General features: G+C 47.8%; 1 protein-coding gene across 1 annotated transcript in view; it reads right to left on the reverse strand.

The window, feature by feature from the left end:
- The window catches only part of PWWP3A (PWWP domain containing 3A, DNA repair factor), a gene marked incomplete at its 3' end in the record, with an annotated part of 223,337 nt that overhangs the window by 52,271 nt on the left and 152,833 nt on the right, over nt 1-18,233 (reverse strand). Inside the window, exon 10 of the mRNA XM_082248367.1 lies at nt 13,412-13,487. Coding sequence (XP_082104493.1) covers nt 13,412-13,487 — 76 coding nt within the window. The remainder of the gene's footprint in view (nt 1-13,411; nt 13,488-18,233) is intronic.

Genomic DNA, 18,233 nt, shown 5'->3' on the forward strand with positions numbered 1-18,233 from the left:
GGTACGGAAAGTATTCAGACCCCCTTAAATTTTTCACTCTTTGTTATATTGCAGCCATTTGCTAAAATCATTTAAGTTCATTCTTCTTCCTCATGAATGTACACATAGCACCCCATACTGACAGAAAAACACAGAATTGTTGACATTGTTGCAGATTTATTAAAAAAGAAAAACTGAAATATCACATGGTCCTAAGTATTCAAACCCTTTGCTGTGACACTCATATATTTAACTCAGGTGCTTTCCATTTCTTCTGATCATCCTTGAGATGGTTCTACACCTTCATTTGAGTCCAGCTTTGTTTGATTATACTGATTGGACTTGATTAGGAAAGCCACACACCTGTCTATATAAGACCTTCCAGATCACAATGCATGTCAGAGCAAATGAGAATCATGAGGTCAAAAGGAACTGCCTGAAGAGCTCAGAGACAGAATTGTGGCAAGGCACAGATCTGGCCAAGATTACAAAAAGATTTCTGCTGCACTTAAGGTTCCTAAGAGCACAGTGGCCTCCATAATCCTCAAATGGAAGACGTTTGGGACGACCAGAACCCTTCCTAGAGCTGGCCGTCCGGCCAAACTGAGCTATCGGGGGAGAAGAGCCTTGGTGAGAGAGGTAAAGAAGAACCCAAAGATCACTGTGGCTGAGCTCCAGAGATGCAGTCAGGAGATGGGAGAAAGTTGTAGAAAGTCAACCATCACTGCCGCCCTCCACCAGTCGGGGCTTTATGGCAGAGTGGCCCGACGGAAGCCTCTCCTCAGTGTAAGACACATGAAAGCCCGCATAGAGTTTGCTAAAAAAAACACCTGAAGGACTCCAAGATGGTGAGAAATAAGATTCTCTGGTCTGAGGAGACCAAAATAGAACCCTCTTGGCCTTAATTCTAAGCGGTATGTGTGGAGAAAACCAGGCACTGCTCATCACCTGTCCAATACAGTCCCAACAGTGAAGCATGGTGGTGGCAGCATCATGCTGTGGGGGTGTTTTTCAGCTGCAGGGACAGGACGACTGGTTGCAATCGAGGGAAAGATGAATGCGGCCAAGTACAGGGATATCCTGGACAAAAACCTTCTCCAGAGTGCTCTGGACCTCAGACTGGGCCGAAGGTTTACCTTCCAACAAGACAATGACCCTAAGCACACAGCTAAAATAACGAAGGAGTGGCTTCACAACAACTCCGTGACTGTTCTTGAATGGCCCAGCCAGAGCCCTGACTTAAACCCAATTGAGCATCTCTGGAGAGACCTAAAAATGGCTGTCCACCAACGTTTACCATCCAACCTGACAGAACTAGAGAGGATCTGCAAGGAGGAATGGCAGAGGATCCCCAAATCCAGGTGTGAAAGACTTGTTGCATCTTTCCCAAAAAGACTCCTGGCTGTATTAGATCAAAAAGGGGCTTCTACTAAATACTGAGCAAAGGGTCTGAATACTTAGGACCATGTGATATTTCAGTTTTTCTTTTTTAATAAATCTGCAACAATGTCAACAATTCTTTGTTTTTCTGTCAGTATGGGGTGCTATGTGTACATTCATGAGGAAGAAGAATGAACTTAAATGATTTTAGCAAATGGCTGCAATATAACAAAGAGTGAAAAATTTAAGGGGGTCTGAATACTTTCCGTACCCACTGTATTTAAAAAAAGGGATTCAAGTCTTTACCAAGTAACTATAGACAGGGTAGTTTAACTTCTATAGTCAATATCTTAAGCATGGACTCCCCAAAGACCAAATTTGTCAAGTCTGATTTCTTTTTATGGGGAAGTAAATAAAAACAGACAAAAGAGTGGCTGTGGATAAGAGTATACTTGGATTTTGCAAAAGCATTTGACACAGTTCTCCACACACGGCTAATGTGTATGAATAATATGTAAGGTTAGGTCTACAGGCTTGGAAAATTCAGTTTGTAAATGAATAAAAAAAATGAATAAAAAAACTAGCTAAAACACTGAATTCAGAGAGTAGTGGTTAATGATTCTTAGACTGAATGGTCTAGGCTGGTTTGTGGTGTATACCAAGGTTCAGTGTTGGGACTCTTACTTTTAAAACCTACCGTACTTACAAATGATCTAGCGTTTGGGATTAAAAGTACCATATCAGTCTTTGCAGATGACACCAAGCCATGCAGTGGAATAACATCCTTAACCACTTTACCGCTGAGTACCGTAGTACTACTGCGGCAAAGTGGCTCGTTATCGTCTGACGACGTAGACCTACGTCGCCAGACTCCTCCCCCTGTAGGCAGCGCTCGAGCGCCGCCGGAGGCGCGCTCCCGCTGTTTTCATTCACAGCGGGAGTCGGGCCAGGGGAAGAGCAGCGGCAATCGCCGCTGCTCTGCCCCGATCGTCGGGGAATCCAGCTTGAGGTCCGCCCGCCTGTGTAAACAGAGCGGGCGGATCTCCTCAGTGACAGATCGGAGTGTTCAGCATAGCTGGACATCCGATCTGTCCCTGTCTCACACAGTCACCTCCCCCCCCACACGTCAGTACCTCCCCCCCCCCCCACACGTCAGTAAGCACCAGGCATACATTAACCCCTCCCTCTCCAATAAAATTAACCCCTTCCCTGCCAGTGTCATTTTTACAGTTACAGTGCATATTTATAGCACTGATTACTGCAGTAATGTCACTGGTACCCCCAGAAGTGTCAAAAATGTCAAGGGTCTGATCTGTCCGCCGCAATGTCGCAGTCCCGCAAAAAAAAAAAATCGCAGATCGCCGCCATTACTCGTTAAAAAAAAAAACACCAAAAATGACATAAATCTTTCCCTTTGTTAGTAAACGCAATAACTTTTGCGCAAACCAAGCAAAATATGCTTATTGCAATTTTTTTTTACCAAACATGGGTAGCAGAAAACAAATTGGCCAAAAATTAAAAAAAAAATTGGTTTTTACATCTTTTTTGGGGGGAATTTCATATAAAAAAAATGTTAAAAATATTGTTATTTTTTCAAAATCAACGCTTTTTTTTGTTTATAGCGCAAAAAGTAAAAATCGCACAGGGGGAAAAAAAAGGACGTAAATTTTGTTTGGGTACGGCGTCGCATGACCGCGCAATTGTCAGTTAAAGTCGCACAGCGGCGAATCGCAAAAAGTGGCCCAGACGTAAGACAGCAAAATGCTCTAGTGGTAAAGTGGTTAATGTTATTCAGAATGTCTCCAACTTACAAGCGGATTTCAATGCACTATTTATTGGGCAACTACATGGCAAATGAGGTTTAATGTTAATAAATGTACAGTTATGCACTTGGGGGCTAAAAACATGCAGGCATTATATGTATTAGGAGGAGAACAAACGGGGATGATTGGTTAAGGATCTTAGTGTTCCGGTCGATTATAGATTTAATGATAGCATGCAATTCCAAGCTGTAGTTTCCAAAGCTAGGAAAATACTTTCTTGTATTAAAAGTCTGGAGGAAACTAGATTTAACCTCCACATGTGGAAAGGCTTCTTCAAAGTAAGAGCTGTGAAATTGTGTAACAGACTGCCTCAAAACCTAGTTCTAGCCAGTTAAGTTAATTTTTTTTTTTAACAGAGCTGTATGCATTCCTAAATTTACAAAAAATAAATGAATACTAACATATACAGGTAATAACAGCTAGGGATGCACCGAAATGAAATTCTTGGCCGAAGCCGAATAATAATGAAATGCTTGGCCGAAGGCCGAATACCGAACGCGGTGTTTCGCATTTTTTCCATTTATGTTGCCAATTTTTTGTCCTCTCTCTTGTCCTCTCTCCCTCATGTCCCTCTTGTCCCTCATGTCCCTCTTGTCCACTCTCTCTTGTCCACTCTCTCATGTCCTCTCACTCTCTCTCTCTCATGTCCTCTCACTCTCTCTCTCTCTCTCTTGTCCTCTCACTCTCTCTCTCTCTCTCTTGTCCTCTCACTCTCTCTCTCTCTCTCTTGTCCTCTCACTCTCTCTCTCTCTCTCTTGTCCTCTCACTCTCTCTCTCTCTCTCTTGTCCTCTCACTCTCTCTCTCTCTCTCTTGTCCTCTCACTCTCTCTCTCTCTCTCTTGTCCTCTCACTCTCTCTCTCTCTCTCTTGTCCTCTCTCTCTCTCTCTCTCTCTCTCTCTCTCTCTCACTCTCTCTCTCTCTCTCACTCTCTCTCTCTCTCTCACTCTCTCTCTCTCTCTCACTCTCTCTTGTCCTCTCACTCTCTCTTGTCCTCTCACTCTCTCTTGTCCTCTCACTCTCTCTTGTCCTCTCACTCTCTCTTGTCCTCTCACTCTCTCTTGTCCTCTCACTCTCTCTTGTCCTCTCACTCTCTCTTGTCCTCTCACTCTCTCTTGTCCTCTCACTCTCTCTTGTCCTCTCACTCTCTCTTGTCCTCTCACTCTCTCTTGTCCTCTCACTCTCTCTTGTCCTCTCACTCTCTCTTGTCCTCTCACTCTCTCTTGTCCTCTCACTCTCTCTTGTCCTCTCACTCTCTCTTGTCCTCTCACTCTCTCTTGTCCTCTCACTCTCTCTTGTCCTCTCACTCTCTCTTGTCCTCTCACTCTCTCTTGTCCTCTCACTCTCTCTTGTCCTCTCACTCTCTCTTGTCCTCTCACTCTCTCTTGTCCTCTCACTCTCTCTTGTCCTCTCACTCTCTCTTGTCCTCTCACTCTCTCTTGTCCTCTCACTCTCTCTTGTCCTCTCACTCTCTCTTGTCGTCTCTCTCTCTCTTGTCCTCTCGTGTCTCTCTCTCTCTTGTCCTCTCGTGTCTCTCTCTCTCTTGTCCTCTCGTGTCTCTCTCTCTCTTGTCCTCTCGTGTCTCTCTCTCTCTTGTCCTCTCGTGTCTCTCTCTCTCTTGTCCTCTCGTGTCTCTCTCTCTCTTGTCCTCTCGTGTCTCTCTCTCTCTTGTCCTCTCGTGTCTCTCTCTCTCTTGTCCTCTCGTGTCTCTCTCTCTCTTGTCCTCTCGTGTCTCTCTCTCTCTTGTCCTCTCGTGTCTCTCTCTCTCTTGTCCTCTCGTCTCTCTCTCTCTCTTGTCCTCTCGTCTCTCTCTCTCTCTTGTCCTCTCGTCTCTCTCTCTCTTGTCCTCTCGTGTCTCTCTCTCTCTTGTCCTCTCGTGTCTCTCTCTCTCTTGTCCTCTCGTGTCTCTCTCTCTCTTGTCCTCTCGTGTCTCTCTCTCTCTTGTCCTCTCGTGTCTCTCTCTCTCTTGTCCTCTCGTGTCTCTCTCTCTCTTGTCCTCTCGTGTCTCTCTCTCTCTTGTCCTCTCGTGTCTCTCTCTCTCTTGTCCTCTCGTGTCTCTCTCTCTCTTGTCCTCTCGTGTCTCTCTCTCTCTTGTCCTCTCGTGTCTCTCTCTCTCTTGTCCTCTCGTGTCTCTCTCTCTCTTGTCCTCTCGTGTCTCTCTCTCTCTTGTCCTCTCGTGTCTCTCTCTCTCTTGTCCTCTCGTGTCTCTCTCTCTCTTGTCCTCTCGTGTCTCTCTCTCTCTTGTCCTCTCGTGTCTCTCTCTCTCTTGTCCTCTCGTGTCTCTCTCTCTCTTGTCCTCTCGTGTCTCTCTCTCTCTTGTTCTCTCGTGTCTCTCTCTCTCTTGTCCTCTCGTGTCTCTCTCTCTCTTGTCCTCTCGTGTCTCTCTCTCTCTTGTCCTCTCGTGTCTCTCTCTCTCTTGTCCTCTCGTGTCTCTCTCTCTCTTGTCCTCTCGTGTCTCTCTCTCTCTTGTCCTCTCGTGTCTCTCTCTCTCTTGTCCTCTCGTGTCTCTCTCTCTCTTGTCCTCTCGTGTCTCTCTCTCTCTTGTCCTCTCGTGTCTCTCTCTCTCTTGTCCTCTCGTGTCTCTCTCTCTCTTGTCCTCTCGTGTCTCTCTCTCTCTTGTCCTCTCGTGTCTCTCTCTCTCTTGTCCTCTCGTGTCTCTCTCTCTCTTGTCCTCTCGTGTCTCTCTCTTGTCCTCTCGTGTCTCTCTCTTGTCCTCTCGTGTCTCTCTCTTGTCCTCTCGTGTCTCTCTCTTGTCCTCTCGTGTCTCTCTCTTGTCCTCTCGTGTCTCTCTCTTGTCCTCTCGTGTCTCTCTCTTGTCCTCTCGTGTCTCTCTCTTGTCCTCTCGTGTCTCTCTCTTGTCCTCTCGTGTCTCTCTCTTGTCCTCTCGTGTCTCTCTCTTGTCCTCTCGTGTCTCTCTCTTGTCCTCTCGTGTCTCTCTCTTGTCCTCTCGTGTCTCTCTCTTGTCCTCTCGTGTCTCTCTCTTGTCCTCTCGTGTCTCTCTCTTGTCCTCTCGTGTCTCTCTCTTGTCCTCTCGTGTCTCTCTCTTGTCCTCTCGTGTCTCTCTCTTGTCCTCTCGTGTCTCTCTCTTGTCCTCTCGTGTCTCTCTCTTGTCCTCTCGTGTCTCTCTCTTGTCCTCTCGTGTCTCTCTCTTGTCCTCTCGTGTCTCTCTCTTGTCCTCTCGTGTCTCTCTCTTGTCCTCTCGTGTCTCTCTCTTGTCCTCTCGTGTCTCTCTCTTGTCCTCTCGTGTCTCTCTCGTGTCCTCTCGTGTCTCTCTCTTGTCCTCTCGTGTCTCTCTCTTGTCCTCTCGTGTCTCTCTCTTGTCCTCTCGTGTCTCTCTCTTGTCCTCTCGTGTCTCTCTCTTGTCCTCTCGTGTCTCTCTCTTGTCCTCTCGTGTCTCTCTCTTGTCCTCTCGTGTCTCTCTCTTGTCCTCTCGTGTCCTCTGGTGTCTCTGTCCTCTCATGTCTCTCCTTACCTCCCTCCCTCCCATCTGCAGAGTCGATGTTTGCTGTATGGCTCCTGTGCCCTGTCACAGGCGGAGGCGGAGTACATTTGGTATCACTCCGCCTGTGACAGAAGCCGGCGCTAAGCGGCTATACAGGAAGCATCCGCTCTGCTTCCTGTAGTGCCTTCGGCTATGTTTACAGTGATGCTCGGGGATGGCGGGTCGCCGGTCGGGGACCCGCAATCTGGGCTTACCGACCCACCATCCGCGTCATTAAAAACGTCATTGTTCGGCACAAATTTATTCTGCCTTTTTACTTATTCGGCCGAACACCGAAAGTGCTTTTTTTGCTATTTTCGGCCAAATAATTTTGGTTGCCGAACATTCAGTGCATCCCTAATAACAGCAGTAGTTGATCCAGGGAATATCCGATTTTTTGCTTTCCTCTGGATCAATTGTGGGTCTGGGGTTGTGCGTATGAAGGTTTTCAATTTTTTTTTCTGCTGGTTGAATTGGATGAGTCTTTCCAACCAATGAAACTGCAACATTTTAGAATTTACCTTTGCTTTCTTTAGGACGACAATGGTTCCCAATACAGAGGGGTGAATCTAAACTGGTATACAGACAGCTAATATAGCCTGACAGAGGGTCTAACCCCCGCCCCTCAACCCCAAAAAAGTTTTGAGTAGAAAATATAGTTTTTGTAAGAACTTACCGTAAAAGTCCTCCAACAGTCGCAGCCCATTCAGTATACCTTCACAAGTGGGTAATGGCGCCCTCTGCAGGAATAAGCTAGGCAGTGAAAGGTTAACCAAGAAAAACTTTACACAGACACCTCCAGGGGGCCATCCCTCAGCCATCACCCCGACACAGTTACCACTGTTCTCTAGTTTTGTAGCATGCAGTACCGGAAAGGCATTAACCTCTAAGATAAAGGGGCGGAGGCTGCGACTGTCAGAGGACTCAGTTGTCCGAGAAAAGAGTTTTACGGTAAGTTCTTACAAAAACTCTATTTTCTCTTGCATCCTCTGACAGTCGCAGCCCTTTCAGTATACCTTCACGAGTGGGACGTCCCAAAGCAGTGCAGGTGTGAGGGGTGGGAAGACGCAACCTACGGAAAAGGCAACGCGTCAACAAGGCCAGAGAAAAAAACAGAGCCAACAGGCCAACAGAAGCTCAACAGAAGCGAACCCAGAACAAAAAAACACCCCAGAAAAGGGACGTAACACGTCCCTTTAAATAACCGCTGCACTCAAAACCTTGCGGCCAAAGGAAGCATCTGAGGATGCCATCACATCAAGTTTGTAAAATTTTGTGAAAGTGTGCACAGACAACCAGGTCGCCGCTTGGCACACCTGAGCCAAAGAAGCCTGATGGCGAAACAGCTCTAGCAGAATGTGCCCTTACAGGGAAAGGAGGAACCTGACCCTTGATTGAATAGGCCTGAACTATCGTCTGTCTGATCCATTTAGAAATGGTTGCCGCGGACGCAGCTGAAACCCTTCCAAGGTCCCTCAGGAAGGACAAACAGGGAATCAGACTTCCTAAAAGACTCCGTGGCAGACAGGTAAACCCTGACCCCCCGGACCACATCCAAGAAATGTAAGGCAAATTCATTGGGACAAAATAAGGGGGTAATGAGGTAAGTGGCGCTGCCTTGCAATTAATATGTAGGGTAATGCATGTAAATGTATTTGAGCAGGGTAATCTAAAACACCTGTAATCATGCAGTCATATTATTTCTAACACCAATTAAATATGATCAATACATATGAATAAATAATTGAAAGTGCAAAGGTGCAGCAAAGTGTACTTGATGTGGACAAAAATAATGAATAATGAGGTAGTTATATATGTTATATAAATATAAAGTGCTCAGTGGGGTATAGCAAAATAAATTAAAAATATCCAAAGTGCATCAACAAGTGGTCCATAAATATACCAGCTGATAAAAAAAATCACTGTGCATAAGTGATCATATCCAAGTGTATGAATACATTTGTGTATCCAATAAATATAAAGTGACAGTGTTAATGAATCCAATATATGATAATAAAAGTGGCAATAAAGTGACAAGTGTGGCCTGGTCCAATATGTGTGCAAAAGACCTTGTGCTATGGAGCGGCCAAAAAGGTGAGTTAAAGGGACTGAGAAATGTTTAAAATAATAATATAAGTCCATAGGTGATCAATTGGTGAAGTAAATTCCAGAAGAAGTTGAAGGGTGAATCTCAGAGTGGTCCAAATAAGACATGACGGGTGAGGAAACTAGTGCTCCCCTCTCAATTCTGCCCGCACTCACCGGAGCTCACAACTCCTACAGGAGTAACTAGCGCGATGTAATTGGGGGTTCCCTCTATCAGACAAGCTCCAGATGCCGGTAGCCTCAGTGGTTTTATTGGATCATCTCTCCCTGATACGTGGTATACCCAGTATATTCGATACAGCCTCCTATGATATCAATATCCCATCGTGTTATTGCGGCAAATTCCAGATCATATACAAGAAGAGCCTCATATAGTGAAATATTGTATGAAATCCTTTTATTCAATAAAAACGGTATTCGCATTAAGAGCAGGTAAACGAGTATGTATTGGTATAGGGACCGCAACTTCCTCACTCGCGGTATGCTTCCGGAACGCTTTGAGTTCCAACCGCCGGATGTGCGTTCCAAAGTCAGAGGAAATTACGTGATTACGCTCTACGCGTTTTGTCAGAGTGACGTCATCAGGAGCAGCTGGGTTGTATTTTGAGGTAGGCTGCAGCCCCAGTTTCTTCCTTAGCACGGAAATTCTACCCCTTTGAAATTCCTTCTGATGCTTGGGTTTCGCACAAAGCAAAGGCAAGAAAATATCTTCCTTGAGGTGGAAAGCGGAGACTACCTTGGGAAGAAAAGATTGGGTCGCAAGACCACCGAGCGGAAAGACAGAGCTGCCAACTCAGACAGCTCAAAGGCAACTTGTTGGGACAACACAGGCAGAGGTAATTCTGATGTTTTAAAGGGAGGCCGTTGCAAAACGGACAAAACCAAATTCAGGTCCCATGGAGGCAAAGAAGCCTTCCTCGGTGGAGCCTGATTAAGCACCCCTTGAATAAAAGGTGCAAATCAAGGAATTAGTCGCCAAGGGATGCTGAAAGAAAATGGCTAAGGCTGACAACTGACCTTTTATCATGGCCAGCGCCAAACGCTGATCCACACCTTCCTGCAGGAATGCAAAAATCCTCGCCACCGAGAAGGAGCGAGGATGAAACCCCAGCGATTCACACCAGGCAATATAAGCCTTCCAGGTACAATGGTAAATCTTCCTGGAGGTAGCTTTCCGAGCCTTCAGTAAGGTAGGAATGACAGCATTCAAGAGACCCTTGTCTCTCAAAACTTGGCTTTCAACAGCTACACAGTTAAAGCCAGAGACTGTAAAGCCGGATGGAAGATTGGCCCTTGTGAAAGTAGATCGTCTTTCAGCAGAAGCCACCAGGGAGGCTCGACGACCATCTGCCCGATGTCTGCGTACCAAGACCGACTCGGCCAGTCTGGGGCCACTAGAATTACCTGCACCCGTTCTGATGCCAACCTGCGGAGGAACCTGGATAACAGTTGAATCGGAGGAAAGGCATAAATCAGCCGATACTGGTGCCAGAGCACCACCAACGCGTCCGTGGTGTCCGCCAGAAGATTGCGGGTTTTGGCCACAAACCTTCCCACCTTTTTGTTGAGACGAGACGCAAACAGATCCACGTCCCCCACCAGGCAAAGAGGAAGCGAAACACCTCCAGATGCCGGGACCATTCCCCTTGGTCCAGGGACTGGCAATTAAGATAGTCCGCCTGCCAGTTTTCCACACCTGGAATGTGAACAGCTGAAATCGCCGGAACGTGCGTCTCGGCCCAAAACAGGATCTCAGCCACTTCCGCTGCCGCCCGGGCACTCTTGGTACCCCCTTGGTGATAGATTTAAGCCACCGCTGTGGTGTTGTCCGTCTGAACACAAACCGGGCGACCCTGTAGCCGAGTCGCCCAATGGAACAAGCAGAGCTTGATTGCTCGGAGCTCCAAGACTTTTATCGGCAAGGAGGATTCCTCCGCCGACCACGTCCACTGGGCACAAAGTGCGTCCAGAACTCCACCCCAGCCCGACAGGCTGGCATCCGTGGTTATCTCTGTCCACATCAGAGGCCGAAAAGATTTGCTTTGTGTCAGAGCTGGTGGCAGGAGCCACCACGAAAGGTCCGTCCTTGTGAGGTTTTCTGTCCCACAGAGGTTTTCTGTCCCACCTGGCAAGAATCTGCGCGAATGGGATGGCTTCAAAAGCCAAAACTATCAGACCCAGAGACCGCATGCAAGCCTGCAGAGAGGAGAGATCGTTGTCCCCGAGAGACATGATCTCGCATCGTAGAGTCCGAATTTTCTCCTCCGGGAGAAAAACCTTTGCTTGAGCGGAGTCCAAGACCATCCCCAGGTAATTGAGCCAAACTGACGGGGTCAGAGCCGACTTCTGAAAGTTGATGGGCCCCCCAAACTCCTGAAGCGTCTGAACCGTGACTGTCAGATCGCTCGCCAAAGTGGCACACAAGCTCGCCCTTAACAGGAGGTCGTCCACATAACCGAGGACCGCAATCCCCTTCATGCCCAGCAAAGCCAGCACCGGAGCCAAAGCGAGACCAAAGGGTAAAGCCACAAACTGAAAATGCTCCTCTGCCACTGCAAAGTGGAGATACCGTTGATGACCCTCGAAGATAGGAATGTGCAGATACGCATCCTTTAAGCCAGAAATTCCCATGGACTCAAAGATGCCACCATCGACCGGATGGATTCCATCCGGAACTTCTGTACCCGCACAAAGCAGTTTAGGAACTTCAGGTCCAGAATCGGACACACCTTGCCCTCCTTCCTGGGCACAGTGAACAGATTGGAATAGAACCTGCAAAACCTGTCCCGCTGAGGGACTGGTACAATGACTCCTTGGGCAAGAATATCCTGCACCGCCCCTTTGAGATCCCTTAAATGATCGGGAGACAGATGGAGATTTGATGGAAAGAACCAGTCTGTGGGGGGGGGGGGGGGGGGGGGGGGTTGAGACTCGATCTTGTACCCTGAACGAATCAGTTTGTGAATCCACTTGTCCCGAAGTTGGGACAACCAGGGTTCCTGAAAGTAACGCAGACATTCCCCCCCACCCCTAAAATGGGTGAGGGCTTCCCTTTAGGCAGAGTAAGACTGGGCCGCCGCACCGGACTGACCGGCCTTGGGCTTCCCGGGCCATGGCTTCTTGTGACCGCCTGAGGTCTTTAAGGATTTGCCTTTTTCCTGTGCCCCTTAGGCACGAAAGGACCCACGATGAGCCTTGAAAGAAGGACCCCGCCTAGCGCGGGGAGATTTTCCCTTAGAGGCTTGGGGCAAAAGGGTACTCTTACCACCCATAAGACCTTTGATCAACTCATCCAAGGTATCCCCCAAAGGCGATTACCCACATTAGGGACATCGGACACAGTCTTGTTGGAAGCGTGGTCAGTCGACCAACTTTTAAGCCAAATAATGCAGCGGATTGCGACCCCAACCGCAGACCGTCCAAGGAGCCTAAAAAGGAGCCTAATAGAAACAAATGGGTGGAAGCACTCGCAAAATGGCCGCTGCCCTTACTAGGCGGCAGCTCATAATAAAGCCGAACTGGCACCAAAATGACAGAAAAAATGGCTGCTGCCCACACAAGAAGCCAAAACAGCCTGCCCTTACCCAAAATGGCGGCCGAGCTCTCGGCGCCAAGCCAGTGTAAACCCAGGAGCTGGCTACCGCGGTGAATCTCAGAAAACACCAAGCATGCACCAAGCCCCCACACCTCCCATCCATAGCAGTGTACACCGCAGTGCGCCCCAAGCGGGGGCAGGGAGGTAGGGGCCGCACAAAATGGCCAGGAGGGGGGATATTACAGTGCCCACCTTTTTCTGCCATCCCCCAGGAGTGTGCCCACATAACACTCCCACAGACAACTGTCCCAGGGACACAGGGGTAGCATCACTCACCATTCCACTGATAGCGGGCTCCGCTTCGAGACGGAACACCTCCCACCCTGAGTGGGGTGTCGGCAGCCAGGAAGGGATGCTAGCAACACAGGGCGACCCGGAGTTGGGACATCCCGGCGAAGATGGATCCCCGCAGGCTCATCCCTATCCACAGGGGCACGGTCGTTGCGAGGCCTGGGCGCACCAATGACCTGCGACGCTCAGTGGAAGGCTGGGACTCCAGAAGGATCTATATTATCCAGTGCGAAGCCCAGCCCATCATCCCCCTGACTAACTAGCAATAGTGAGTGATGGAGAAACAAAAAACTATTTTCAAAGAAAAACTTTTTTAAAAGAAAAAAAACAAAAGAACAGACATAGGTCCCAGCTGGGAAGACCTAGACCTACTCCTGACGCTAGGCAGCATGAAAACTGGAGAACCGTGCTAACTGTCAGGATAATGGCTGAGGGACGGCCCCCTGAAAGTGTGTCTCAGTGTAAAGTTTTTCTTTGTTAACCTTTCACTACCTAGCTTAGTCCTGCAGAGGGCGCCAGTACCCACTCGTGAAGGTATACTGAATGGGCTGCGACTGTCAGAGGACCCAAGAGAAATATCCTTTATGGTTGTGTGGTACTGCAAAGTAGTTTATTGGAAGACTGTTTGCTTTTTTATGACTCCCCTTACTACAACCTGACCAGTTATCTTGTCTCATTAGATCGTATAAACTTCTGAATAAATGTGAGCATAGATCTGTCTTACAGAATAAAATATGAAATACAGCAAGTGAGCTCACCCAATCGAATTCTGTAGTCACATATTAGAGCATCACACCAATCCACAGATTTGCCATAATCTTTACGAGCAACGTCCTTAAAAAACAAATATAAACCAAAATGTTTACAAAAACAGAAACAAATCTAGCAAATATCAGAAATCGAGAAACTGAGGATACTGCATTGTGGCATATATACTGGTCCACACCAAAATTGTTAAAGCTGTTTCAGTTTCTCCTGTGAAACTAGTGAGGGGAGGGGGTGACATGGGGAGGTCAGGTAAGTGTTTATAGATAGGGGGTAGGACAGGTAGTGGGGCATTTTTTACCCTTATGCAGAGAATGCATTAAGGTGAAAAATGTTCAGACTTTAATTACTTGCCGACCGTATAACACATATATACAGCGACAAGGCAGCTCTTCTGCGCTGAATCTCATACTAGGTAGACACAGCAGATGCCGATCAACGGGTGGTGGCCAAGGGACGATCAGCAGGTCAGAGACACACAGGACAGAACTCTGCCTATGTAAACAAGGCAGCGTTCTGTCCTGTCAGCGGGGAAAACTAGATTTTTGACTTAACTCATAAAATCCATTTCTCATTTGTTCATTGACGAACACGGCTCCTCAGGATTCCTGATCATTGGGTTATACTGCCCCCTACAGGAGTAGGACACTACGCAGAAAAAAAGAACTTGACTACACCTATAGGCAGTCCCAGGGAGGTATACTACCCCTCTTTGCTATAGGCGTTTTGTTACAAGCAGTGTCAGAAGTATTACAACTCCATAGAAGGGTGGGTGCTGTGTCCGTTAATGATCATCAGAGAAATGGATTTTCCGGTAAGTCAAAAATCCCATTCTCTCTTTCGTTCTTTGACAGACACAGCTCCTCAGAATTCCTGACCATTGGGACATTCCAAAGCAGTGTCAAACATGAGGTGGGAACAGCAAAAAATTCCCATGGCTTAAATTAGAATTTTGTGAAAGTGTGCACAAAGTGGCTGCCTTGCAAACCTGCATCATGGACGCCTGATGGCCAAAAAACTCAGGAAGCACCAAGTGCCCAAGTAAAGTGAGCCGTTACAGGGAACGGAGGAACCGGACCCCTGATTGAATAGGCCTGGGCCACTGTCTGTGTGATCGGTCTTGAAATGGTCGCAGAAGAGTCCTGATTTTGGCCCATCTGTGAACACAAATAGTGAGAGTCGGACTTCCGAAAAGACTCCGTAGCTGCCAGGTACACCCGAATCGCCCTGAACTACATCCAGGACATGCAACGAATTTTCCTTAGGATGTTTAGGCCTGGGACACAAATGGAAATCAGAACCTACTTTAGGAAAGAATGACGGACAGTGGCAAGAACCACCTTATCTTTATGGACCACCAAGCAAGGGATGCGAAAAATTAACGCCGCCAAATCCGACACCCTGCGAACAGAGGTGATCGCCACCAAAAACGGCTACCTTCTGGGACAGCTTAAGCAGAGGAATCTCCCGAATATTTGCAAAGGGAGGCTTATGTAGGCCTGAAAGCACCAAGATCAGATCCCGAGGAGGAGGAGACCGCACTGGTGGAGTCAGATGTCGAACCCCTTAAAGAAAGGTTGGCACCAGGGAGTGTGTGGCCAGGGGCCATAGAAAGAATACAGCCAAGGTCGACACCTGGCCCTTAATAGTACTCAAAGCCAACCAGTTGAAGAAAGGTCAAGACCCGAGCCACCGAGAAAATACAAGGATGAATACCAAGTGACTCACACCATGAAATGTATGCTTCCCACGCACGATGGTAGATCTTTCTAGAGGTAGACTAACTAGCCTTCAGCAGAGTCTGAAACAACGACCAAAGCAAACCTCTATCCCTCAGCACCTGGCTTTCAACAGTCAGGCCGTCAAAGCCAGCGACTGAAAAGCAGGATGAAACCTCTGGCCCTTCGGAAAGCAGATCCTCTCCAAAAGGCAGTGTCCAAAGGACGACGGCGACCCATCACACCAGGTCAGCGGACCAAGACCAGCGAGGCCAGTCTGGGGCCACTAGAATGACCGAAATCCCTTCAGCCTCAATCCTGCATAAAAGCCACAGTAGACGCTTGACAGGAGGAAAAGTGTAGATCAGACGATACTGGCCCAACGGGGCCACCAGAGCCTCTGTGGCATCCGCCAGAGGATCCCGTGACCTTGCTACAAACCTCAGTACCTTTCTGTTGAGCCAGGATGCCAACAGATCCATCGAAGACATATCTGATTAAACACATCCTGGTAAAGGGACCACTCCATTTGGTCCATTACCTGCCGACTAAGATAGTCTGCCTGCCAGCTTTTTTTCCCCCTGGCATATGTACGGTGGAGAGGGCCATAACAGAGCGATCTGCCCACCAAAGGATGTTGACTACTGCCAGTACACCCTTTGTTCCGCCCTGGTAATTTGCCCGACTGGAAATGTATCAGTAGCCCCTGGAGACGATCCGTTCAGTGATCCAGGCACAGCCTTATTGCCCAAACTTCCAAGACGGTAATCGGTAATATGAACTCTTCCAGTGTCCAACCCTGAGCAGAGCGCAGTCCCAGCACACCTCCCCAGACAGACTGGCACCTGTGGTGACCATTGTCCAAGACAAGGGGATAAAGATTTGCCCTGTGGAAGAGCCGAGGAACTAATCCCCCAACCAGGGACCCCTTGGTTGCCCGGTTCTGAATATCCAAGGACCACGGACACTCATTCCAAGAACTTCCTTGAAAGGGACGTCTTAACCCTCCTCTTATGTTAGAATTCCGTTACTATCCATGATGTTAGGGTCAGTTTTGACCCGTGTTTTAAATCAGCCATAAAATACCCTCTGAATAATTATTTATCATCAAATTTGTTTCTTACCTCTTGGTTACCTTGTTAGGCTTCTTTATCCTTGAAAAGATTGGTTTTAATATTTTTGGTGTGACCCCTAGACCTTTCTTTTGATAGCATACCTCTCATTGTCAAATTTAAAAAATGGTAAAATAAAGTCAGCAACTCTGAAATGAATTTGTCCTATGTTTTTTCACTTTATTTAGAGAAGCAGACAAGCAGGAAAAGAGATAGGCCCCTCCCTAACTACAGCTCACAGGGTTGAGAGGGGATTGGCTGTCACTGTTACTAAGCAGAGAGAGTGTTTATGATTTCAGTTTTGGCACTTATTAGTGTCCTAAAATCCTATATTATAACTGGGTCAGAATTGACCCTAACACCATGAACGTCTTAATTTTCACCACAGTATTTTATAATTTAGTGAAAAGGATTATTTTTCTATTACATTGTTTAAATAGAGGTTCCTGACAAAGTAAAAAAATCTTGATGCAATAAACAAATTTATGTGATACTTATAGACATTCAAAACCTGAAAACGGGTCAGTTTTGACCCTAACACAAGAGGAGGGTTAAGGAAGTATACATACTAAACCACCTTGAAGTTAGATACCATCAGGCCCAGCACCCGCATGCAAGTCTGGAGGGAGGGCAATTTGCTGGATAGCAGTAAATCAATCACAGCATGCAACTTCTGGAGATTGTTCAGATGAGGGAACACTGACTAGTGCTGAATCCAGAATCAGTCCCAAATAATCCAATTCTTTGGATGGAATCAGAGCAGACCTCCAGTAATTCAGAGGCCAACTGAACCCTTCAGGGTCAGTAAAGCGATCCCTGCGTCGCCGCAGAGGACTTGGCTCGTAAAAGGTCATCCAGGGAGCCCATTACCGCAAACTCCCTCTGACGGAGCAATGCCAGAACCGGGGGCCTACACTTTTCAGAAGACCCGAGAAGCAGAGGCGCGACCCAAAGGGTAACACCACGCTAGAGTCGGGGGACACATTGGTGAAGCATTCTTGATGCCGACAAAGGCAGAAGACCCTGATGAAGGGGTGCTACCATGGTATGAATGGACTCCATTCTGAACTTCTGTAACCGCACAAGCAGATCAGAGCCCTAAGGTCCCAAATTGGACAAACCTAGCTCTCCATCTTTTGGACCAGAAAAGGGCTTGAAATAAACCCTGAACCATTCTGATGAAGCAAGGTCATCCACCGCCCCAAACGGTCCAGGACACAAATTGGAACGGAGAACATTTCTGGAGGGTAGGAACGAAAAAAACTTGTAACCGGACAGTATCCCTTCGTGGACCCATTGGTTTATCTATCAAGGAGGTCCCCTCGCCTTGAAATTAGTGAAAAATGCCCCACCACTAGGGTGGGGGCACCTTCAAGCTAAAGAAACCTAGTCTACGAACCTTGAATAAAATCCTGCACTCAGCCAGTTAGACCTTGGTACACCTCCCGAGGTAAGGTGGGTGGAGTCATACCCTTGGAGGAACAGGCCACTTCTGGAGTAGTGACTCCACAAAAGGGTTACCTCACAACAAGGCGTTTTGGATGCTCCCATGCAATTTAGTCAAATTATTAAAAATAGGGGTGATAAGGAAACAAGTTTGCCATGTGAGACGGCTAGTGAGTGCCAAAAAATAGGAGGGACAGCCACCTATGCAGCCGCCTCAGCGGCAACCTCAATCTGCAAAATCCCCCGCACAGATGCAACCAGGGTGTCAACCAGCGCTTCGCGAGCGCAGCTACAGCTGTGAAGGAATCATCCTCACTAGCGGACAGGCCAGGGAACGTGGCTAGCAACCCCGCAGGGCGGGCACGTCTACGGCAAAACACAAAGAAAATGGGGCCCCTGACAGACCACTCCCTGGGAAATCAGCCTCACCATCCCCCGCAGAGGAGAACGCCAGTGCCTCTCTGATGTGGGTAGTCCCGCAAACAGAATTCCCCCTAGGACCCCACAACGTCCACAGGGATGGGCGCCCATAACCTATG

Source organism: Pelophylax lessonae (genome assembly GCF_965119305.1).
Source record: "Pelophylax lessonae genome assembly, chromosome: 1".
Lineage (NCBI taxonomy): Eukaryota > Metazoa > Chordata > Amphibia > Anura > Ranidae > Pelophylax > Pelophylax lessonae.